Genomic DNA, 26,391 nt, shown 5'->3' with positions numbered 1-26,391 from the left:
GGGTCCACCACCAAACTCTAAACTCTGAACAATAATAGCCTATTGCACTTTATCTGTTTATTTATTGTGTGTGTGTATATATATGGTCTATGGTATATAGACACACTGAACTTTTATCTCTTGTTCTGTATTCTGTTTACATATTCTGTTGTGCTGCAGCAAGCATGAATTGCATTGTCCAATCTGGGACACATGACAAAATCCTCTTGACTCTTGACTTAGACTTAAGCAAAAAAGGGTTCTTGGGGAAAAAAGAGCTACCTTAAATTTAGTTGCGTCTGGTTGGGTAACTGTGGTAGGGTGAAGACTATTCCATGCTTTTATTGTGCGGGGGAACTCCATGGTGCAGCCAGCATCTCTGGATAGGAGAAATTGGGTTACGTTTCGGGTAGAGACCCTTCTTTAGATATCCTCTGGTTTTAGTGGTTTTAGTTTAATTTAAAGATACAGCATGGGAAACAGGCCCTTCGGCCCACCGAGTCAAGGCACTCAAGTCAAGTCATTTTTATTTATATAGCACATTTAAAAAAGAACTCTCGTTGGCCAAAGTGCTTTACATTGGTGGTGTCCACACCGACCACCGATCACCAGTACACTAGTTCTATCCCACACATTAGCGACGTAAGTCAAGAGTGTTTTATTCTATCACGTCCCAGTTTGTGACTTTATTTGAAGCAGAAATAATATGTGAATGCTTCATGAGTATAATTCCGACTGGTAACTACGCACTTCGTCCAAGCACATTATCGCACGCGTCATGCAAGCCGTCTTAGATGACCACCCAAATTGCCATTTGGCAACCTAAAAAGCTGCCTAGGTTGTCCGGCTAGCAACAGAGGAAAATAATTTAAGTGAGAGCTCTGCAATGACATTTGTGTTGTAACTGGAAATGTGTCCCCCATTTATCATATCTAAAGATCTGTGGTGTGGTTCAGAATTGTTTTCTTATGGTAAAGCATAGTTGGTTTACATCGTGGATTTGTTTGAATTGTACTCGTGGGCAAAAGACAATAGGTGCAGGAGTAGGCCATTTGGCCCTTCGTGCCAGCACTGCCATTCAATGTGATCATGGCTGATTATCCCCAATCTTTACCCCGTTCCTGCCTTCTCCCCATATCCCCTTACTCCGCTATCTTTAAGAGCCCTATCTAGCTCTCTCTTGAAAAGACTGCTTGCAATACTATACCTTTTTATGCCTTGCGTTAACATTTTGTTTTGTTTTTCAGTTTGTTAACAGGCAGTTCATTGCAGACACACAATTCAGCAGTAACCAGAAAGAGCAACCTGATGAATGGAGCACAGAAACTGTTGAGGTAACTAACTTAAGAACCTAGCTTCATGTCATCGAGCTTGGGATATGTTCACACTGACAGTGGCTTGGTATATTGCTTTGATGTTATCTTTTTTTCCCCCCCTGAGTGTTGATTCTTGGGAATGAGTACATCCCTACGTGCTTTCATCTTGCTGATATAACGAGTGTGAGTCCTTCTGACCGAGTATAGATGTTAGGCAGATTGTTTGACTAGAGGATAATGTTTTTTTTATATAGCAAATTCTCTTTGTTGGAAGTGTCACCAAATTACAAACAGCTTTTTTTCCGACCTGGCACTGGGGTGGTGAGATTAGTTCTAGTGCTATGGTTGATTTGGATCTTATAATAGCACAGTGGAGGATTACATCTCTCATTCTTCAGCTTCACAGTGTAGAATTAATGCACGAGTATTCCAGGCGGTTACTTTCCGTGAGGCTTTTTGGCAGTCTTCAAAAACATATTTCAATAGATCTGGCTGTTGATTTTTTTACAACTCTGATTTGAGCAAATGCGGCTTTGTGGTACTATGTACCCTTGAAGTATGAAGCGTCCTAGTTGCCAGCTATGTAAAATGTTAAAAATTGAATTATATTCATGGTAGTTGGTTAACTAAATGTGGCCAGGAAGTTTGAGAACGTTCTGGATAATTTGAGTTGGTTAAAAAAAATGACTTCTGGAGAATTACAGAATGATTTGCTATTGTGCATCAGGGTCAGTGTTTATGTTCCAGACATATAGGAACGAATAGCATTAGCACTGCATTAATTGTCATCTCTTTGGTAGGTTGTAAATTCACTGCAGCAGCCACCTCAACAACAGGTCCAGCCACCAACGGTACCTGAAAATCATGCACTGAACACAGTTGCTCCTCCGGATCCCTTAGTCAGAAGGCAGAGGGTACAAGATCTTATGGCGCAAATGCAAGGAACCTTTAACTTTATCCAAGTGAGTATGATTTAAATCTCTTTCAAAGGCTGAAATTCATTGTTGGAATACAGACGTTTCTGGTTTTAACTTCAGTTTTCTTTTGCAAGTAGCTGACTACTGTTGGTGTCTGTGCTAATTTGTTAATTGTAATATACTTGCACAATTCCCCCCCACTTGACATGAACGCAAACAGCTTGATACTGTGCCCTACCAGTACAAGATAAAACACAACTTTTCCCGCCAATTTTAATCTCATTATGCCACATCTTTGCCATCTTGTAAGTTGCTCTTGCAGAAATCTATCATTTTTAATAGTCACCAGACCAAGTGGGACCCGTTGGGTCCCGTCCCCTCAACGAACAGTGGCGGGGGGGGGGGGGGGGCTGCGGCGTCTCGCACACACACACACTAACCACCCCTCACACACACACACACACACACACTAACCACCACACACACACACCCTGATATTATATTAATATTATTCATTCGCTCCTTTTACCCCATCCCCCGCCCTATCCACTCGCGCGTAGCCCCCAACTCGCAGGCGCGTCTAGAGAGGGCAGGGAGCAGAGACAGAGGGCAAGGGCAAAAGGCAGCGGGCAGAGGCAGAGAGAGGGAAGCGACAGAGGCAGAGAGCGGCAGCAACCTCCCCCACCATGAGCCGACATGAGGACCCCGAGTGAGGGGGCTGGCGGGTGGGCGAGCGTCAACCAAAGGACCGCAAGTTGGGCTGCCGCAGTCTTCAGCTATGATCTTTGGTCTTCAGTCCAGGGCCTGACTTCATCTCCGGCTGCATCTTTTGAATAACGGGGGGAGGGGTGGGGGGGTGATGTCACTCGCATTGCGAGGAAGAAGGCACGCAGACCAATTGTGACGTCATCAGCGAAAGATGGTCGTTTTTAAATTCAAAGTGTTGTCAGATTTTTGAACATTTTCATTAATAACTCGAGAAATAAAGCATGATATTTTCAGATAAGACGATTTTGGACTCATGGGGAAAAATGTCTACCGGAATATGTAAAAAGTTAACCGTTACCACGTCATTTTTTCGAGACGCACAAATACACACACAAATCCACATACAAGATGAGAGTTTTATAAGTATAGAGATATCTGCAATTTGCTATTTTAGATCACAGCTTGAGCAAGTATTTTCTTAACTTAGCTTACACTTTATCGGTTACCCTGATGCTGACCTTTGATTATTGACCATTCTGTCAGTGAAAATGGGTCCAAGTTATTTACCTTAAGAAAACAATTCCTGTCTTAATGAAAATATCCTCTATTGAATGTGGGAATATCTTGCCAATTTTGTTAGGAAAGGAAAATTCCAAGCAGTTACTTCAAGAGGCATCAGCAGATCGATTTACAAGCTTGAACAACAGATAGAATTGCAGATCATCAGAAATTAAAAATCAGTTCAGCAGAGGGCCATTAATACTGCACTGGTTCTTTCGAGGTGTAATCAAATTAATTCCACTTATTTTTCAATATATTTATTTTTTGCTAAAGGCGTTAATTTTGAACACCCTATTGGACATTGCATTCCAAATTCTAACTATCCATTTAAAATTTAAAAAAAGTCTTGGTTATCTGGTTAGCAGTTCCATGTGCAATCTTGAACTTGTAAGACATGCAAGCTTGGAAAACAAAATCTGTAAAACAAGAATCAGTGGCGAAAATTGAAAAATTCTTTGAACACTTTCTCTACAGATTACTTGACATATTAAGTGTTTTCACCATTTTCTGTTTATATATAAACTGTTTTGTGCAAGTCTGGAAAATGTTGCATCTAAATTGACAGGGCCATGCCTTATGGGGCGATTATCCCTTCAGCAGAAGTAATTCTGCAAGCTTTGATCTTTCACTAATTTGAATCAAAAATTAGTAAGGGCATTCAGCACAGATAAGAATCCTTCGGCCCACCATATGAATGAATGAATGAATGAATGAAAACTTTATTGTCATTCAGATATACACATAGACACAATGCACCTTGAACGAAATTTCGTTGCATTTGACTCTCCAATCAGGTAAATAGTAAAAGTAAAAGTGCTAGGTGCGTCCATAAAAATGCCTCATGTGCATGGTTCTGTAAAATAAATATATATAAAAAGTTTTTTTTTTAAAAAGTGTCGATATTTTAAAAGTTCTAGCCTCAGTTTTGTTGATTGTTCAGTAATCTTATGGCCTGGGGGATGAAGCTGTTGCAGAACCTGGTTGTCCCGCTCTTCATGCTGCGGTACCTCCTCCCAGAGTTAAGCAGTATAAACAGTCCGAATTGTGGGTGTGTAGGGGCTCTGGTAATGCCCTTAGCTCTAATCAGACAGCGCTTGTACCCCATGTCCATGATTGAAGGAAGAGAAGTCCCAATGATTTTTTCCGCTGTCCTCACCACTCTCTGAAGGCACTTCCAGTCCGCAGCTGTACAGCTGCCGCACCACGTAGAGATGCAGCTGGTCATGACCGACTCAATTGTGCTTCTGTAGAAGGTGGCGAGGATGGGAGGGTGGAGGTGTAAACTTCTCAACCTGCGGAGGAAGTACAACCGCTGCTGTGCCCGTTTTGCCAGAGATGTAATGTTTGTGGACCAGTTTAAGGTGTCCGTTATATGCACCCCCAGGAACTTGATCTTTTTCACCTGCTCCACTGCTGAGTTGTTGATGCAAAGTGGAGTGTGACTGGGCTGAATTTTCCTTCTGAAATCGACGACAATCTCCTTGGTTTTGTTCACATTTAGGAGAAGGTTGTTCCTGCTGCACCAGCTCACGAGCTGTTCCACCTCCTCTCTATATGCCTGGTCGTCGTTTTTGCGGATGAGGCCCACTACTGTTGTGTCATCCGCGTATTTGATGATATGGTTAGTAGTGGACCTGGCGACACAGTCATGTGTCATCAATGTGAAGAGCAGCGGACTCAGGACACAGCCCTGAGGGGATCCGGTGCTCAGTGTGATGACCGAGGAGGTGTTCTTCCCCACCCGCACAGACTGGGGTCTTTCAGAAAGGAAATCCAAGATCCAGTTGCATAGTATGGTATTGAAACCTAGGGGTGCCAGTTTGCTCACCAGATGCTGGGGGATTATCGTGTTAAATGCTGAGCTGAAATCAACAAACAGCATCCGCACGTGGGTGTTCCTCTCCTCCAGGTGTTGTAGGCTCAGGTGGACTACAGAGGAAATAGCATCCTCTGTGGAGCGGTTCGGGCGATAAGCAAACTGGAACGGGTCAAAACTGGAGGGGAGTTTAGAGACCATGTGCTGCTTAATAAGCCTCTCAAAGCACTTCATTATTATTGGTGTGAGTGCTACGGGGCGGTAATCATTCAGGCAGGTTATTGTAGACTTTTTGGGAACTGGTATGATGGTGGCTGTCTTGAAACATGATGGAACAATGGCCTGGTTCAGGGAGATGTTAAAAATGTCTGTCAGAACCAGGGCCAGCTGGTCGGCACATCCCCTAAGCAGACGCCCCGGTATGTTATCCGGTCCGGCTGCCTTTCGCGGGTCAATACCCTCCAGGATTTTGCGGACTTCAGCAGTTTCAAAAGACAGTGTCTGTTCTCCTGGTTGAGGCTCTAATTTCCTCATTGTAGTGGTGTTCAGTGCCTCAAACCTGCCGAAATGATTATTTAGTTCACCATGCCAGCCTTTTTATTTATTAACACTTGACTCGTTTGCTTTAATTAGGACTGCATCCTTCTATGTTTTCCCTTTTAATTGTCTGTCTAAATGTCTTATACATTGATTGTATCTGATTTCAGTAGCTCCTTTGGCTGTTCCAGTTTTCGACGGCTGTGAATAAAACTGAAGTTACCCCTTGAATCCCATATTAATATTTCCTTCCCCTCTGCATTCCCTCCAGAGCAAGCACACCCTTCCTGTGGTGTGACAATCAGAACTACACACAATGATCCTTGTGACCTAATTAGTGTTAATGTAAGAGCACAGCTTTTGTACTCCATGCTGTGACCTATGAAGGCAAACATGCCATATGCTTTCTTCGTCACCCACTCAGACCATGTGGTTTCTTTCAGGGAACTGTGGTCTTAGACCCCTTAGTCTGTTCATCATAATTCCCGAGGTCTTCCCATTTGTTGTATATGCCTTTACCCCTGTTCAACTTCCAGAACATGCATCGCGTCACATTTGTTGGGATTAAATTACATATGCTAGTGCTCTGCCAACTTTTCATATGATCAATATCCTTCTGTAGCCTTAGACAACCTTCCTTTCTATAAACAAAACCAGCTATTTTCATGTAATCTGCAAACATATTGGCCATACTTCCTGCATTTACATTCAAGTCATTAATATCTGTCTAAAGCAGCAATAATCCTGACACTGATGGCTGCGATACACCACTAGTCATGGCCTTCCAATCAGAAAAGCATCCTTCCACCACTATCCTGTCTCCCTATCACCAAGCCAATTTGAGAACATGAAGTGTGGGCGGCGCGACTCTTGTCAGCAGCGGCCTCTGCAGTCCGTCTGTTTTATTATTTTTTGTCTCGTTTGTATGTAGTTTTTGTTATTTTTTTGTTGTTGTGGTATGTGTGTGGGGGGGAGGGGGTAACTTTAAAATCTCTCCCTGCACGGGAGACCCGACCTTTTCTTTGTCGGGTCTCCGTTGTCGTTGGGGCTGCAACGTGGAGCGGCCTCCAGCAGGAACGACCTGGGGTTCCAGCTGCGGAGCTGCCGACTACTCACCTCACCGTCACGGGGCTGGCCGAGTCCGGAGCAGTGGTGGGGCGCTGCTGCGACCCGACCCCTGGAGATTTGGAGGCTGCAACTGCGGGTTTGGCGGACTGCGGCACCGGGAGCCCGCGGGTCCCTGCTGGGAGACCGCTTTTCGGGGCTTCCGCAACGGCGACTTCTCCCGCCCGAGTTGCGGGGTTGAAGAGCACCTGGAGCGGGGCCTTACAGCACCGCCCCGCGCGGCTTGGAATGGCCGCGGGACTTTGCGAGCGCACGCCGGGGGCTCTAACAACAAGACCCGGTGCGCGACCTTGCATCACCCGGCGTGGCTTTAATGGCCGCGGGACAATCGCCATCGCCAGCCGGGGGCTTTGACTTTGACTCTGACTCTGACATCGGGGGGGGAGAGTGCAGTGGAGAGATACGTTTTTTTTTGCCTTCCATCACAACGATGTGATGGATGTTTGTGTAAACTGTGTTGTGTCTCGGGTCTTTTTGTTTTGTAATGTATGGCTGCAGAAACGACATTTCGTTTGGACCTCAAGGGGTCCAAATGACAATAAATTGAATTGTATTGTATTGAACCCCTTCTGTTATACGGTGGATTATATTAAGGAATAAACATATATAGAGATGATTGACACAAAATGCTGGAGCAACTCAGCGGGACAGGCAGCATTCTGAAGAAGGGTCTCGACAGAAACGTCACCTATTCCTTCTCTCCAGAGATACTGCCTGTCCCGCTGAATTACTCCAATATTTGTGTATCTTCGGTGTAAACCAGCATATGCAGTTCCTTCCTATACAGATGATTAATATGCGACTTAGGAGCATGTGCATAATTTTGCCCTCAAGCCTGCTGCAAGATCATTACGCGTCTGTGATTACAGTGCCCTCCATCATGTTTGGGACAAAGACCCGTTATTTATTTATTTATTTGCCTCGGTCCTCCACAATTTGAGATTTGTAATAGAGAAAATCACATGTGGTTAACGTGCACATTGTCAGATTTTATTAAAGGATATTTTTATACATTTTGGTTTCACCATGTAGAAATTACAGCTGTGTTTATACATAGTCCCCACATTTCAGGGCACCACAATGTTTGGGACACATGGTATCACAGATGCCATTATGAGACTGAGAAACAAGAATAAAACTATTAGAGACATCAGCCAAACCTTAGACTTACCAAAATCAACTGTATGGAACATCATTAAGAAGAAAGAGAGCACTGGTGAGCTTACTAATCGCAAAGGGACTGGCAGGCCAAGGAAGACCTCCACAGCTGATGACAGAAGAATTCTCTCTATAATAAAGAAAAATCCCCAAACACCTGTCTGACAGATCAGAAACACTCTTCAGGAGTCAGGTGTGGATTTGTCAATGATCACTGTCCGCAGAAGACTTCATGAACAGAAATACAGAGGCTACACTGCAAGATGCAAACCACTGTTTAGCTGCAAAAATAGGATGGCCAGGTTACAGCCTGCCAAGAAGTACTTAAAAGAGCACCCATCTGTAAAAAGGCATGTGGACAGATGAGACGAAGATTAACTTATTTCAGAGTGATGTCAAGAGCAAAGTATGTAAGGAACTGCCCAAGATCCAAAGCATACCACCTCATCTGTGAAACACGGTGATGGGGATGTTATGGCTGCTTATCTTCATTGATGATACAACTGCTGATGGTAGTAGCATAATGAATTCTGATGTGTGTAGACATATCCTATCTGCTCAAGTTCAAACAAATGCCTCAACTCATTGGCCGGCGGTTCATTCTACAGCAAGACAATGATCCCAAACATACTGCTAAAAGCAACAAAGGAGTTTTTCAAAGCTAAAAAATGGTCAGTTCTTGAGTGGCCAAGTCAATCATCTGATCTGAACCCAATTGATCATGCCTTTTAGATGCTGAAGAGAAAACTGAAGAAACTAGCCCCCAAAACAAGCATAAGCTAAAGATGGCTGCAATACAGGCCTGGCATAGCATCACCAGGGAAGACACCCAGCAACTGGTGATGTCCATGAATCGCAGACGTCAAGCAGTCATTGCATGCAAAGGATATGCAACAAAATACTAAACGTAACTAATTTAATTTACATAACATTGCTGTGTCCCAAACATTATGGTGCCCTGAAATGGAGGGACTATGTATAAACACTGCTGTAATTTCTACATGGTGAAACCAAAATGCATAAAAACACCCTTTATTAAAATCTGACAATGTGCACTTTAACCACATGTGATTTTTTTTCTATTACAAATCTCAAATTGTGGCGTACAGAGGCAAATAAATAAATTATGGCTCTTTGTCCCAAACATTATGGAGGGCACTGTATATTGTTACTTAGAAGGATATAATCTGGGAGAACCAGAATTCTTGAAAGACTTGCATTTTGTTCCTACTGACAAGATATTTGCATGTCCATCTCACTTAATAATTCTTTACTTACTGAAGTTTTTCTTTAATTAATTCAAAATGTGGATGGTTGAAATATAAACCATGCTGGATATTCTCAGCATGTCCAGCAGCATCTGCGTGGAGAGAAATAGAGCAAACACCGAACTGGTGACCTCTTAACAAAACATGCATAATGCATGCGACTCCATCGGTCCAGTACACATATATTACTGCAAAGTATGTATATTAGTCTTGTAGATATCTTAATGAATATGCTCTTATTTTTGTGTGTGTCTAAAGGAATCGATGCTTGAGTTTGAGAGTCAAGCAATGGACCCTGCAATCGTTTCAGCGCAGCCCATGAATTCAGCACAATCCATGGAGATGCAACAACTGGTCTGTACACAAGGTAGGATTTTGAACAGCAAGTCAGAAATTGGAGTTCATTTAGCAACGGGGCCTTGCAGGTATGCTGAAACCTGTTGAAATGTTCTATGTGTAATTACCGTAATTTCCCGGCAATGAAGACGCACCTGCGTTGAAGATGCACCTGGGTCGAAGACGCACCCCCAATTTAAATTGCAAAATTTTGGGGGGGAAAAGGATGGTGGGACAGGGTCAAGTGTTTGGTTTAGTCCAGGGGTCGGCGCCATCGCCTGCGTGCCCTGGGACTGGCTGCAGTTCCCAGGTCCCTTGCGTCCCCGGGACTGGCTGCAGTTCCCAGATCCCTTGCGTCCCTTGGACTGGCTTCAGTTCCCAGATCCCTCGCGTCCCCGGGACTAGCTGCAGTTTCCAGGTCGCCTGCCCCGGGGAGAGAGAGAGAGAGAGAAATATTTTTTTGAGTTATGTTTGTTTTTTATGGCTCTATTGAATAGTATGTCAAGTCACTAATTTTCAGGTGATTCCAGATAAAATGTCATTTGACTTTTACTGTAGCAGATTACATTCTGAGACCAATGGTCCCAGGAATATGTATCTGGTGTCATGCAGTTATTAGGTATGTTGCAAAGCCTACCTGAAGCGTCGCTGAAAATCTGTCGCTGCGGGTGTGCGCGATTTTGGCGCCGTTTAGAGGGGGGCGGGTTTAAAACGCGATTTTCTCTAGGCTGTTCCAATCGAAGATGTTCAGCCTAGTTAATTATTAACGAAAAATCGCTGGAAGACCCCGTCGCAAAAGCTATTATTAGTTTTGAAGGCCTCGTATAATAGTTATAGTAGTTTAAAAATCAATCTCTAAACCCGCGACCACCGGCAGCTGTCAGGGTCGCATAGAGCAAATAATAGAAGGTAGGCTGCTTATTTTTACATTAAAAAGGGCTTCTTAAGATCCCTTTATACAAAGTTTAATATTGCGAGTAGCTCATTTTGGGCCCATTATATCCCGCAGTATTTTTCTGGGCATTTGAGGGCACAAATCTAGCGCAATGTGAACGTTCTAAACCAGCGCGTTCACAGGATCCCACTAGAAAGCTGATTTAAATGGACTTTAATTTACAGCAATTGAACACTAAATTCCTTCCATTTGGCCTATAAATTAATGTAAATGAAATTTAAAAATCATATTTTGTTGTGAATTATTTATGAATATTATTTGGACACTTAGGCTATTTAAAAATGTTAATCATTTATTAAGAAATTGATAGATGTTTGAAATTAGCTACACTTGGGTAACTAACTAATTATATGCTTTAATTTCAGGTCATCCAAGTATGATTATTTTATATTTGTTTCAGAATGGTTCAATCTATGATAACTGAAAATTTCATTCAGTTCTCTTAATTTTTAAGAAAGTTATGGGCTTTTGACTGTCCACGATCACAGCTTTTTTGTTATGTCCATAGAAAATCAATAGGGTGATTTCACTAAAGGTCACTGGAGCGTAGATCCGCACCCACGTGACCGCAAAATTTAACTGGAGTACATGCGTCACTTCCGGTACATGTTAGTGAATGGGAAAACACGCACTTTCACACCTGTTAAAAACATCGAAAACGGCCCGTTTTTGAGCTGTAAATTACTGTGCCAGTCGGGGTGACCGTGAGGCACAGCTACCTAAATTTACAGTCCAAAAAAAAGATAGAAACGAAGGTAACTTCAAGAGGGAGCTGAAGGTGCAAATACAGCGGAAGTGCTTGCCGGACATTTGCCGTGGAGATTTAAAGATCGATAATATCGGGAATTATCGCGTTTGCTTGCTGCATTTCATCAAAAGTAAGGCATTATTGACGTTTTATCTTTATTCATTTGTTATATGAAAAGTATTAAAAGTGAAAAATCCGTCAGTAGAATTGCAAAATCGCCCATGGTTCTCAGGTGGGTTTTAACATGCAAAATGAAAACGCTTCTGAAGCTACATTTACCATTTAAATAATCGTAAACTATCAATGCGTTTTGAAATGAATTTTACTGATTGTGCAGGCTTTAAACAAGAAACATTGAGAAATATATTTTGGCAAATAATAAAATGTCCTGATTTTGTCCAACTAACAGCTGACAATTATCCCATTCCTTAGCTTGCATCTGAGTAAAATTCATTTCAAAACGCATTGATAGTTTACGATTATTTAAATGGTAAATGGAGCTTCAGAAGCGTTTTCATTTTGCATGTTAAAACCCACCTGAGAACCATGGGCGATTTTGCAATTTTACTGACGGATTTTTCACTTTTAAAACTTTTCATATAACAAATGAATAAAGATAAAAAGTCAATAATGCCTTACTTTTGATGAAATGCAGCGAGCAAACGCGATATTTCCCGATATTTTCGATCTTTAAATCTCCACGGCGAATGTCCGCTAACCACCCGCTGTTTTTGCACCTTCAGCTCCCTCTTGAATATACCTTAGTTTCTATCTTTTTTTTGGACTGTAAATTTAAGTAGCTGTGCCTCACGGTCACCCCGACTGGTACAGTAAATTGCAGCTCAAAAACGGGCCGTTTTCGATGTTTTTAACGGATGTGAAAGTGCGTGTTTTCCCATTCACTAACATGTACCGGAAGTGACGCATGTACTCCAGTTAAATTTTGCGGTCACGTGGGTGCGGATCTACGCTCCAGTGACCTTTCGTGAAATCACCCTATAGGGAACAAGATGCTAATTTCCGAGTATGAAAATGGCCATAACTTTTTAAATACTTGAGATATGAAAGTGAATTAGGTGTCAAATTAAACTTCTTTTTATGCTTTATCTGATGGGATAAATTACAGACTTGATTTTTAAATCTCAAAATTTTGTAACATTGCTACAGTTATGATTGCGATTAGTTTGATCAAAATTCTGTCTTTTTCTAGTGCACAGTGAATCCAGGCACGGACAACCTAATGCAGTTTCTGTTCAATCAGAAGCCACGCAGGTAAGCTATTGAAGTTGCAATGGAACTCAATGGGCCAGCTAGATTTGCATTAACCTACTTTACATTGTCAAGGAAAGCAGTGGTCTATTTATTGATATAGACTTTAGGTGAAGGGTATTTGGGATTACTATTTAAACTAAGAAGTTAATCTGGGGGCACTTTGGTTTTTATTATAAAGAAAGAATTATTATAAAGAATTTATTATAAAGAAAGATGCTGGAAAAATCGAAGGTAGACAAATGCTGGAGAAAATCAGCGGGTGAGGCAGCATCTATGGAGCGAAGGAATGGGTGACATTTTGGGTCGAGACCCTTCAGACTGATTTTGGGGGGGGGGTGGGAAGAAGAAAGGAAGAGGCAGAGACAGTAGGCTGTGGGAGAGCTGTGAAAGGGAGGGGAAGGGGAGAAAGCAAGGACTAACTGAAATTGGAGAAGTTAATGTTCATACAGCTGGGGTGTAAACTACCCAAGCGAAATATGAGGTGCTGCTCCTCCAAATTGCGGTGGGCCTCACTCTGGCCATGGAGGAGGCCCAGGACAGAAAGGTCAGATTGGGAATAGGAGGGGGGAGTTGAAGTGCTGAACCACCGGGAGCACAGGTTGGTTAATGCGAACTGAGCGGAGGTGTTGGGCAAAACGATCGCCAAGCCTGCACTTGGTCTCACCGATGTAGAGCAGTTGACACCTAGAACAGTGGATGCAATAGATGAGGTTGGAGGAGGTGCAGGTGAACCTCTGCCTCGCCTGGAAAGACTGCTTGGGTGGAGTTGAGGGGGTAGGTAAAGGGACAAGTGTAGCATTTTCTGCGGTTGCAAGGGAAAATACCAGGGAGGGGGTGGTTTAGGTGGGGAAGGGACAAATTGACCAAGGAGTTACGGAGAGAGCGGTCTCTGCGGCAAGCCAAAAGGGGAGGAGATGTGGCCAGTGTGGGATCCCGTTGGAGGTGGCGAAAATGTCGGAGGATTATCTGTTGTATGACGGCTGGTATGGTGGAAGGTGAGGACATGGGGGACTCTGTCCTTGTTACATGTGGGGGGGATGGGGAGTGAGAGCGGAACTACGGGATATCGAGGCGACCCTGGCGAGAGCCTCATCTGTTGTCGAAGAGGGGAACTCCCGTTCCCTAAAGAATGAGGACATCTCCGATGCCCTGGTTTGGAACACCTCATCCTGGGTGCAGATTTGTACAAACCCACAGGCTATCTGGACTTCACTTCTTCCCACCCTGCTTCCTCTAAGGTCTCTATCCCCTACTCCCTATTCCTCCGTGTACGACGCATCTGCACCCAGGATGAGTTCCAAACCAGGGCATCGGAGATGTCCTCATTCTTTTGGGAACGGGGGTTTCCCTCTTCAACTATAGATGAGGCTCTCACCAGGGTCTCACCGCTCTCACTACCCATCCCCTCCACTCGTAACAAGGACAGATGATTTCATGTCTTATGAGAGCATATTCAAAAATTACATACCATTTTTTTGTGAGACCACAAAATGACTAAATACTGGATTTCTGTCCAAACAAATAAATTTGGACGCAACATCTGTAATTTGATGTATTTTTCCATACTATGAGAAGAAGTTAGAAAAATATTTACTAAGTAAACATACTTTCCTTTTGTGTACTTTCCTTTTGTGTACTTCCTGATGCATCCACGTTTTTAATTACAAAAATTGTGACTGTCTTTTGGAGAATGATTTCGTAGAATGATTTTGGCTGCTAAAATTGTATTCACTTGTAATTGTTCCAGCTGGGCCATTGTGTTTTTTTTCTTGTCTTTGCAGCGTAATCCATAGACACTTAAGTTTTCACCAGTTTTTTTTTTAAATACTAAGGTACCTTTGGTATCATCCACAACTGAACCATATGCACCATCGCAGCCTATGTACCAGCCTTCCCATATCACAGAGCAAAGAACCCAGAAAGAATCCATAGAATCTATTCAGGTAAGTGCAACATGAGCACACCTGGTTAATTTTTTTAAATAAATGAGACGCCCTTTTCATTTTCGCTCTACTTTTCAAAAATATCCAAGTTTTCTAAGTAAACTATATAGAACAAGAATGGGGACCATCTTGCTCTAAATGCTAAACCAGCAGGCATGTTGACATTTCTAGTCTCCTAAACCTGGAAATTTTAGTTTAGGTTGTCTGTAAGATTGTGTTATTATATATAAATAATAGTTTTGAGTTTGAATATTGTTGCATTAAGCTTATTATTTAAACATAAGTAATTTTTTGCTTAAGACATTATGCCTGCTCTTATTCTTGATCATAAAATGGAATTACATGAATTTTCTCAGGACTTCAAATGGTCAACAGAACAAGTGTCATAATTATTTGGAGATTTGAGGCATGACATTTTGAATACTGGTAAATGATATCTATTTCAAAACTCAAGAAATTATGATTAGGTACAGGCCTATTCTTTTCTGGGGTTGATCACCAACAAGAAATTCTTATTGGCTACGGCTTTATCTCACAGCTACATATATCAAATTGTGGTAAAGTTGAAAATGCTCTTTTGAAGTAGCTAAGGGTCATGTAGCTAATGGTTTGGTAATTTTCTTTGGTCTTTCAACTTCTGTACATCTTAGACTACTATGTCACTGACTTCTGAACAGACTCCAGTATCAACAGCACTTCCTGTTGCTTCCCAGTCACAAGCTTTCAAGGCTCCTCCTACTAAACCTCTCCACAGCAGTGGCATAAATGTGAATGCTGCTCCATTCCAATCAATGCAAACGGTAAGACGGGCTTTATTTTGAAGTTATAAATGTATCAAATCTTTGACGGAAAGAAAATGATTTATGGACATTTATCAATATACAATTATTCATTTATACCATTATTTTGCATTTGGAAACTGTCAATCTAAACTCAAGGTGAGAGCAGAATTCCATTCAAAGCATCTGAAAATGTCATTATTTGCATTTAATGTATTATCATAAATGTGTGCTAAATACATTTTAATTATCAACAAAATGTTAGAGATGTGTGTCGTGACTGCATTGGTGGAAGCGAACAAAATTGAAACATTGTAACTGAAAATCAAGTCATGACCAGGTGGGGACTGTGGTTCACAAATTAGTCCAGTTAATACAAGAGCAAATAAGATGGACATACCTTTGGGACTATATGGTTTTATTTTCCTGATACAAAAATAAATTAGTGAGAAAACTAAGTGGTGATTCCAGATTTCTGCAACTGTTTATTTACCATGAACCTTAGGTCAGACCCAGTCAGCGGTACTTCATTCAATTTTTGCCACAAAACACAAGGGATACATGAACAGTGGAAATGAAAAGAGAAAGGAATGATACAATGAAATTTTCAAAAATGTGTATCGCAGGTAGAGAAAAGTGAGGTGGGTGTTTTACAGTCAACAAAGCGCACAGTAGGCTAGTGCGTGCAATGCACAGTGATGAAAAGAGCCAGACTGGTTAGGATGGTGACAATAGAGAAGGCAGAAAGGTGAAAGAAAATGAGCATTGTGTGTGAAGGGAAATGAATGAGGTGGAAACTGGAATTTAAAGGAATTGTAATTAATAGTTTGTCTAATAGTCATAATGTGCATATACATGTTGTTACATAAGCATTCTGGAAAGCTAGGCAATGGGGATACAACATAAAATGACGATCAGTCTGAAAAAAGGTCCCAAGCCAAAACTTCACCTTTCAATGTTCTCTAAAGATGCTGTTTCACTTACTGAGTTACTCCAGCACTTTGTGTCTTATTGCAAACCAACACCTACAGTTCCTTGTATCTGTAGCAGAATTATGCAGAGTTAAACTTGGAGCCCAATGGTATGAAGCGTTGATCACTTTTTAAAGGCTCTGGAGTTAATTGTCGATCAGCCATTGGCTAATACTAAGGACGGAGTTGGTCATGAGAGTGAATCTGGGAATTTTTGGGAGGCAATGCTAATAGCAAGAATGACTTGTCGGTAATGTTGGAAAGGATTATAGTTGACCAGGTGGTGAGTGAAAAGAACTATAATGAGTAGAATCCAAGAGAAATATGGAGAATTATGCACACGTCTGGTAGAGAGAAATTATAACATTGGATGAATCATAGAATTCAGTACTAAACGCTGGTATTTGGGTGATTGTACTGATGGTTGGAAAAGTTGCCAGTCTAATCTTTCCTTCCAGCTTTTGGTCCCTAGTCATGTACCGTTTTTGCCGAACACGATGCCAAGTTAAACTGATCTCATCTGCCTGTTCATGATCTATATCCCTCTTATTCCCTACACTTCTATGTGCCTATCCAATAGCTTCTTAATGCTACTAATGTGTCTGCCTCCACCACCACCCCTGGCAGTGCATTCCAGTGCCGCCCCTCCCAAACTCTCTGTCATATTAAAGTAAAATTGCCTTGTGCATCTCCATTAAGCTTTCCCCCTCTTACCTTATAACTCTGCCCTCTAGTGTTGGACATTTCCACCCTAGGAAAATGGCTCTGACTCTCATAATTTTTATACTTCTATCAAGTCTTCCCTCAATCTCTGACGTTCCAGACAAAACAATCCAAATCCAACAAACCTGTCACTGAAACATTCTAATCCAGGCAGCATTCTAATAGACCAGGCAGCATTCTGGTAAAAGGTCAAAGATTCCTCAAGAGCTCATCTAATTTTTAATTGATGAGGGTTTCTGCCTCTCCCACCCTTTCAGGCCATTATTTTACCAATTGCCCTATATTGTTCAGAATTAGATTACTTCGAAATAATGTCGGGAAGACATCACAGCCACGAGATAAACTGTAGTCTAGCAGTAAATCAAATAAACAGCTAGTTTCACCTTTCAAAAGCAATGATAAAGGATAAATAGGATTGAAAATTGGAATTTTGTGCACTTCTACTTTTAACTTTAATTTAAAAATTGATTGTTATGCCCTGTTTGTTTTTTTGCCAGTTTGTTTCATGCTTCAAAGCGCCGTGCTGTGACTTAATTGATTGTGTGGCTAACCAATCTTTCCTTCCAGTTGATGATTCTGCCCCTCTCGGTTGTGGATGCAAGTATTGAGCAGCGTGGACTGACACAGGCTTGAATGCTTTTTCAGAAACCCTCATGGCATAGAACGTTAAATGTCATAGAGGCTCTGGAATGATTTTCAAGGCATCTTTCACTCCTCCACACAAGTCATATCATAGAGATTAGGATTTGTAACTAGGGTAATGAATTAATGGTTGATTGTTGGATTTCAGCAAGTGTAGCACGGGCTACCTTGTTATTAACCTTTGATCTCCCAACTTTTCAAAGTGTTTGAAGTTCATCGGTTGATCAAGCCAATTAGAGATTGAGAAAAGGTTAATGTGTATCATGGTCTATTCACCAGTAAAACATGCGAGGAGAACACGCTCTTTCTCCCCTTCCTTCTCTTCCTCCCACCGCACATCCCCAGTCTTCTGTCTAGATGATGAGGCTGGTTTTATTCAGTTGTCTTTAACATTTATTCCCAACAAAATATTTGCAGAGTGCCATATTGAAATGCAAATTGTGCTTCACAAAACACAGCTTTAATATTCTTATACAATATTGTGGTAGTGAGAGCTGTGGCACATAAAGTAGGTTTTGCGATAAGTCCATTCCAGATACTTGAGATCCAAGATGTTATTTGCAATGTCGTAGACATCGAACAATACCACGTTTGTGAGAACATGTCAACTGCAACTTTTCTCTTTTCCTGCACTACATTAATACCTTGATTATAAAATGCTTGTGTTCTGACCGGGACATGAATTATACCATATACACGCACGCACGCACACATATAACATGTTAAAACATCAGCAAATTCCATAAGCATGCAGTGTATTATTCTGTTCTGAACTGAACCTTTTCACTTGCTTTCACAAGATCTATCAATATATTCAGATATGTTCAGGAAAGAGACATGATTACATACTTAGACAGTATTCACCTAGTGTAATGGATTGTTTATTATAGCACATATTTAATTATTTGGAGGACAATTCTGTTTATGAAGTTTGTTTACTGTTTCCATCTTCCCAATATTTGGGCCGATCAAGTTACTTTAGTCAATTTTTAAATTATTTTTCTTTCTTTCCTACTTTTATTTTAAATAGGTATTTAATATGAATGCACCAGTGCCTCCAGCAACTGATCCGGACACACTCAAACAACAGAGTCCTTATCAAGCCAGCTACAGCCAAGCATTCGGTAGCCAGCCTCAGCATCAGGTGGAGCAATCCGAATTGCAGCAGGAAACACTTGCAACTGGTAAGATTAAGAATAATAAAGTTGTGGAACTTTGGGCACATTAAATATAAATGTGTTTGGCACCAATTTTAGATTTGGTTTCCCATTAAGGTATTTTCAGGGAGTTCCAATTTTAGTTGTACTTCAGTTCACTAGATGGAGCATGTTTAGGCAATTTTGCCAAATCTAGGAAAAGTATCATGGAACCTTGCCATGCTTTTTAAAATATATATTAAAGTGTTTACCATTATCTTTCAGAATTTGCAATGATTTAATTATAAATTCAGTTTTGATTTACAAATATATTACCACTTTTTCTGGGTATTCTCTATAGAAACATCTGCGGTGTTCAAATTATGACATCTTGGAAAAGGCTGATATTTGATTTCACAAATAAAACTGTTGACATCAAACCTACTGCTTGCAGTTAAAATAATTAATTATTTTTGTCCATGCTTCACCTTGAAGGTCATGAGCAGCACACGTGTTGGTAGTTCTGTTCTTGCACTTTTTTACCGTTTTTTTAATGAACTCTGCATGCTCTTTTTATGTTTTTTTGGTACGTTGATGTCAGATAGGGCATCGCCAGCAGTCTGTCTTTTCCCTTCTCTGTTTTTATTATTTTATAAGTATGTCGTGAATGTTTGTTGAATGTCTCTTGGTATGCTTTATGTGGGGGTTGCGGGGGGGAATCGGGGGAAACCTTTTTCAGTCATTTATCTCGACGGAGATGCAACTTTTCTCCGTGTCGCATCTACGCCCACCCCTTGCGGCCTACAATGCGGAGTGTGGAGTGGTGCGGCCTTTCCTGGGGACCGGCCCGGAGTTTCAAGCTGCGGGTGTGGTACGGATTTACCATCGCGGAGCCTGATAGACAAAAGTGCTTGAGAAACTCAGCGGGTGAGGCAGTATCTATGGAGCGAGGGAAATAGACGACGTTTCGGATCGAGACCATTCTTCAGACTCTGAGGAGGAAACAAATAGATGAAGTCACGCCAGTATAATGTTGTAGGGGATGCCAGAGGTCATGGAGAGAGTGCTGATGAATAGAGAAAAATGGGAATTAATTTGGATAGATTATGAACAGCGGAACTAGCGAATTAATCAGAAAATGAGTTTCTGAAGTTAGAAAATTCAGTATCGGGTCTGGAAAGCAGCAATGTGCCCGCATGGAAGATGAGTTATTGTTCCACAAGGTTATCCACACCATGTGATGACAATGAAGGAGGTTGCAACTAGGAAGCCAGTGGCAGACAACAGGAAATTTGGTTCTGCCCTTTGAACTGAACTCGGGTGCTCTGCAAAACAACTAGCCAGCCTCCTCTTGATTTCTCCAATGTAAAAACCACATTGAGAGCTCGGAAAGGTGTATTACCAGAATAGGGAGGTTTCACGGTAGTCGGGTCACGACCCATGACCCATACTGTTGCCAAGCAACGCCAACTGGAGTACACACGGTTAACTGCAGGTAAGCACTCACCATGGATTCCAGTGTAGCGGGCCAGTCTTTTGTCTCAGCATCTGGACTCCATGCTGACCAGTTTCACACTCGCGGATCCCAGGCCGTCTATCCCCGCGGCCGGGGGTGGGGAGGAGGTTGGTGGGGGGGTGCAGATGTAGTGACTCTGGGTGGCGGAGGGACCATACTGTCCCCAACTCTGCTGCAGCCGACGGGGACGTTGCCGGGTGGTCAGGGGTGGTCGGTGGGGGGGGTGGGTCAGTGACTCTGGGTGGGCGGAGGGACCAGACTGTCCCCAACTCTGCTGCAGCTGACGGGGACAATGCCGGCTGGTCAGTGGGGGGGGAGGGGGTGGTCGGTAGGGGGAGGTGAGGGCGGGTCTGTAACTCTGGGTGGGTGGAGAGACTAGACTGTCCCCAACTCTGCTGCAGCTGACGGGGACGTTGCCGGGTTTTCGGCCCCGTGTGTCCGCTGCCCGGAGCCGCGGCCCCGCTCCACCCGGCCCCGTGTGTGGGCGCTGCCAACCCACAGCCCGTGACAGTGCAGCCACGCAGGGGGAGGGTGGCCGGACAATGCTGACCCTGGGGGGAGAGTGGGGGCTGTCCCGAGGGATGCGCTCCTTCGGCCGCTTAGTGCTTGTGTTTAGAGCAAATATACTAGAGCATTTGGTTCAGAGTGCTCAGTCATCCTCCACAATTATTTACAGCGCAAAAATTGCCATTTCGGCGGTTTTTAACAGGTAAGAAAGTACTGTTTCGTGTGTTAACAGTGTATGCCGGAAGCTGCCATGTCCTCCAGATGGATTGAGCTGCTCCGTGCGTCACGCCCTTTGACCCGATGACCTTACGTGCAACCCCCCTATAGAAGTGCAAGTAAGTCTCTGCTTCACCTGAAGGAGGGGTAGGGAGAAATGAGGTGTTGCATCTCCCTCATAAAGGTTAATGCCATGAGCAGAGATGGAAGAGAAGACCAGAAGATGGTAAAGAGAGCTGAAAGGGGAAGGAGGTGAGATTAGCCAGGTGGTGCAAATTCCTTTTTTTCCTCTCTCTTTCTGGTTGAGAAAGTTGTGAAGGATGATCCATTGAATGACGTGGAAAGTGAGCACCTGGGAAACTCTTCTTGGGAGAGGCTGTAATGAGAGTTAGTAGGGAATGTTTTTGAAAAACCCCAAATAGAGCATCAATGAATAACTTACTGTTAACTACCACATGGGAGGTGTAATGGGCAGTGCTTTCATTACTTTTTTTGGATGATTGGGAGTCGCCCCCTAACTGATTTGTATGTTTTTGGACAAGACAAGCTGAGCAATTTTTCACGATGCTTTGTAGATTATAATAATAATAAATTTTATATTTAATGGGCGCCTTTCATACAAAATCTCAAGGACACCTTACATAGTAAAACATATAATCAGAATAAAATAAGTAATAAAGACATCACAGAGACACAAATTAAAAATTGGGTAGATTGGGCCGAATGGCCGACTGCGTTTATTGTCGATTGCATTAGTGCATTTGTACTTGGCCATATTGGCCAGAAATCTGTCTATTTCAGTAGTAATCCATACTACAGAAGCTAGGGTGGTGATACCCATTGCCTTTGCTGTATTCAAAGCTATATACTGTTTCTTAATTGATTGAAGTTAATCCAGTTGGCTGAAGGCCGACTTCTATGATTGTTGGGAGGCTTAAATTAATTGTAATTTAGCACGTGATTGACAGTGCTAAATTTGTTTTGCACTCCTTGCTCGATTCTAGCATAACTGGGATGTTTTTGGAGCCCTACCGCTTGTTAACTGTTCAATTATCTGCCATCATTCATGGCATGATGTGCAGAACTATATATTGTAGGAGAGAACTGCAGATGCTGGTTTACATCAAAGGTAGATACAACATACTGGAGTATCTCAGCGAGACAGGCAGCATTTCTGGAAAGAAGGAATGGGTGACGTTTTGGGTCTAAACCCTTCTTCAGCTTCGATGTTATCTATTGGGTTATGTTATGTTATTATGCGATTCAAACTCTAGTAGTTGTGTCTTCTGATCAAGTTCAACAATGTAACCATTATGCCAAAATTTGTGAAATGTCATTGTGCTTAAAAAATTGAGCGATTGTAAGCAATCTTTAGTTGGGATTTCAGCATTATTTCTAATTTGCATTTTTCTCTGTAACCCATCTCATTAACTTAATTTATCCTTGCTAATACATATTTCACTATCACTCATTGGTTTTCTACTGTTCTTTGTTTATGTCATTTACTGCAAAGACTTCTGTGTAATTTCCTTATTATGTTATGTCTTGGCGCTCTGACCTTTTATTACAACATACTTGATACGTTCTATTTTTCTCAATCAATTTCACGATCATTCTTTGCCACCGTAAAAACACACTGAAAGACGACTTCAACTATGGACTTAGAACCCAAGATCCCTCTGTACATCTATGCCGCTAAGGGTCTTGCCATTAACTGTATACTTTCCCCTTACATTTGACCATCCAAAGTGCAACATCTCCCACTTTATCTGCATGTCTGCGTGCGTGTGCATCTGTGCGTAAATTTCCAGGATTATCTCTACTTCCCTTGTTGAACAAAGGAACAATATTGGTTTATTTCCAGTCCTCCAGGACCTTGCTGGTGGCTAGAGATTATACAAAGACCTCTGTCAAGGCCCCTGGAATCTTCTCCCTTGGTGTACTTGTACAATTATGGAGCAGAAACCCAGAAGAATCAGTTTTCTCAGACTTTTTGTCGTTCAGCAGTGACAAATGATTTGATTTAATTGTGTGAGATGGTTTGGTGAAGATTGCTGGTATCATGTTTGAGGAAAGGGACTGATTCACTAGTATTGAGAAGTGGTGCAACTGACAAACACGTTGCTCATTTACTGTTACCTCCGGGAAACTTGCTGGATCAGAGTTTATTTTTTTTAATGGATTTATGTTTTAATGAAAGCATATTGCTTCATTAATACATTTCAGTAATGACGTGTTTGCATATCTACCCTGACATCCATAAACAGTTCTTGATCTGCCTTTGTTAATGCTTAAAGTGGATCATGTCAAGATGGCTTGGTTTAAATTTAAACTCAACTCTGTACTTTAATAACCATACCTCAAAAAAACAACAGAACACTGACACAGTTGGGGAAATTAAATTAATGCTCAGATATCTTGGAATTTCAATTTTTAAAACAATTGAAACATGAGCCAGGTCAACTACCATGACGATGTCTTGGAATTTACAATTGATGCTTGGCTCCTGAATATTATAGCTTTAACTGAAGGATCCAAAATTGTTTGGATACAATCTGGAACTTGGAAAATCTCCAGCCAGAAGTACAAATAATTCTTATTTTCTTCCTAGTTGAGGAATGAGCTACATTATGGAGAATATCTTCCTTGCCCTCCCCTTTGCTCCAACCACCCCTCAAGCAGCAGATTAGTTAATCTACTCATGATTGTGCTCTTTTGTGAATTCATGTCATAAAGGAGAGCATCCCCTAATTGTGGTTTATGACAATGTACAAAATCATGCGGTCCTCTAATACCATTCTGCGATCAGAAATTTTTATTGCCCACAAGTTTAATTTTGTGATCTTTTGACTGTTTTTGTCTTAAACAGTTGTACTCAAATTTCAGTATATCCAGCTGGTGAGTTTCAAACTGTTTGAATTTTTATTTATCAAAAGCTCTCTTTTTCTCCTGATGTATACTTAAGATTGCCTCCTAATTTTTTTAAACTATCTTTCTATTTGCTCATGGGGAATTAAGGCAAATACTGTTGTCTATATGCTGGAGCTGGATGTGGCTGAACAATGGTTGTGCCAGACGTAGGCTGCAGTCAAGAAACTCAGTACAGCATAGTCCAAGCTCAGACATGAAACATTATATCAAATACCAGATGACTTAAATGTCCAATTCCAGAAGAGAGGGAAACCAATAAAGGGATGAATGACCTTATCTGTCATTACAATTTTATTTTAACTTAATTCAGGTAACCATTAAATTGTAGAACAATTTCCCTTTAACAACCCAAAGCAAAATAACGTGGCCACTGGAAATTAAGAAAGGAAGCAAAGTTGGTCATGATCATATCCTGAGGGGAAATTGGAGTTAATTTTAGTTTCATGAATCTCATTTGATCTACTCCCTAAATCTGTCAACAGTGTTGATGATGGTTGCAAGATACTTAAAAACCATATGATTTTGAATGGTACAACAACTTGAATGGTGTCACAACTCAATTTATAATTTAACCAGGCTGGTCAAATCGAATGAATTTTACAGGCGTCTCCAACAAAATTTCCTCAATTTCAATTCTATTTTCAAATAGCCTACCCTTGGAGGATTTTTCAGTGGGTAGAATTTGTGTTTTTTCTCAAAGTTGAGCAACATTTTCATCCAGTTTTAATAAAGCACCTCTTGTTTGGACTTTCTCATTAATAGGAATAGTTAAAACCTACTATATAAAAAGTCAATAAATTTGGTTGTGAGCACAATTTTGCAAAGTGAATGAAATCAGTCAGGATTCTACCACAGTTCATTTGATTTCTATTTTGAGATACTATAGCCATGACGTCAATAGTTTTGGTACTAAACTGATTAGATGTCTTTTTTCTTTCTGCATAGTGGTTAATCCTTACCATGCATCTCAAGATCAAACACACCCTGCTGGAGCACCTCATCAACAGCTATCCCAACAGCCTCAACAGAATTCAGGCTTTGCGCGCACTGGGCAGGCCTTCTACAACAGCAGAGGTGTGTCACGTGGTGGACCACGAAATGCACGAGGTGGGATGAATGGCTATCGGGGACCTGCAAATGGATTTAGGGGTAAGGTTTAACTTGTCTTACTGACAGTTTGAGTGTAACTTGTCAAATTAGAATAAATAATTCTCTATATAACTAAGTATGCTGCACTGTTTAAACATAATTCTAGATCTGCCACTGTAAAGCATTTAATTTAATTTTACCTCTGCATCCCATGAAGTTAAGTGTTAAATGTTGCTGAAAGTGTAATTTAGTGACATCAAAAACACATAAAGAAAGCATTTGATTTTTTTCCCCGTCATTTTCAAAACAGAATGAGATCGCAAATTGTGTGGTTTTCGGAGCCAGGGAATTACTGACCGAAAAGATTTAAGCAACAGCTGGTGTCTTTAGTCTTGCCTATTTGACAGCAAATTTCAGCTCATTACAAAAAATCATAAATAACATACCAGTCACTCAATTTTTATTTTGCAGTCAAACATACAATATCTTGAACTTCACTTTTCTTTGTGATCTTATTTTAAAGTTACTTTAGTGTGGTTAAATTAATGCACAAGGACATGGGCTAAAAATCCAGAGATAATTACACAGAGCAGAAAGAGGCCCATGAGTCTGCCATATCCATGCTGGCCACTTTGTTTATATAATCTCCATTTAAAAGTATTTGGCCAGCGAGACCGCTTTTTTTCAACCCTTCCTCCTCCCTTCGCCAGTGTGTTTCTTATTCCAACCACCCACTGGTTCAAAAGATTCTTGCTCATATTCCCCAAAATTCCATGATGCCAGGTTTTTTTTAACATCTCTGAAAGGTTCCCTACTATCTATGCCATAAATGCCCCAGGTTCCCTACTATCTATGCCATAAATGCCCCTCATTATTTAGTGTACCTCAATCGTGAACCCCTTAGCCTCAGCCTATCCTGTCACTTCCTTGTAACTGAAACACTCTATCCTAGGCAGCATTCTCTGCACCCTCTCATACAAATGTAGCCTTCCTATCATGTGATGACTGAATCTAGACACAACACTCCAGATGTGTCTTAAGCATTATTTCATAAAATTGTACAATAACCTTTGCCTCCTACACTGGAGAATGAAGGAAAATTATCCTGTGTACCTCTTCCTTCACCCTGCCTATCTCTGCTGTTGACTTCACAGATCCTTCAATTTGTAGATAAAAATCTATCTGTTCCTCAATACACCCTATGGGCCCTATATATATATATATATATATATATATATATAT

At 41.5% G+C, this 26,391-nt stretch overlaps 1 protein-coding gene across 7 annotated transcripts in view; it reads left to right on the top strand.

The window, feature by feature from the left end:
- Positions 1 to 26,391, top strand: part of caprin1 (cell cycle associated protein 1) — a 104,733-nt gene that overhangs the window by 54,868 nt on the left and 23,474 nt on the right. For 4 of the 7 annotated variants that reach the window (XM_033038904.1, XM_033038906.1, XM_033038905.1 and 1 more), the window contains exons 8-15: positions 1,227 to 1,313; positions 2,096 to 2,257; positions 9,644 to 9,752; positions 12,635 to 12,696; positions 14,529 to 14,639; positions 15,290 to 15,439; positions 18,785 to 18,938; positions 25,006 to 25,209. In XM_033038904.1, the coding sequence (XP_032894795.1) occupies positions 1,227 to 1,313; positions 2,096 to 2,257; positions 9,644 to 9,752; positions 12,635 to 12,696; positions 14,529 to 14,639; positions 15,290 to 15,439; positions 18,785 to 18,938; positions 25,006 to 25,209 (1,039 nt within the window). The remainder of the gene's footprint in view (positions 1 to 1,226; positions 1,314 to 2,095; positions 2,258 to 9,643; positions 9,753 to 12,634; positions 12,697 to 14,528; positions 14,640 to 15,289; positions 15,440 to 18,784; positions 18,939 to 25,005; positions 25,210 to 26,391) is intronic. The other 3 variants (XM_033038908.1, XM_033038909.1, XM_033038910.1) reach the window with 1 other exon arrangement.

The sequence above is a fragment of the Amblyraja radiata genome, chromosome 20 (assembly GCF_010909765.2).
Source record: "Amblyraja radiata isolate CabotCenter1 chromosome 20, sAmbRad1.1.pri, whole genome shotgun sequence".
NCBI lineage: Eukaryota > Metazoa > Chordata > Chondrichthyes > Rajiformes > Rajidae > Amblyraja > Amblyraja radiata.
Note: the sequence above shows the minus strand (reverse complement) of the source record. Positions and strands in the feature narration are given on the sequence as shown.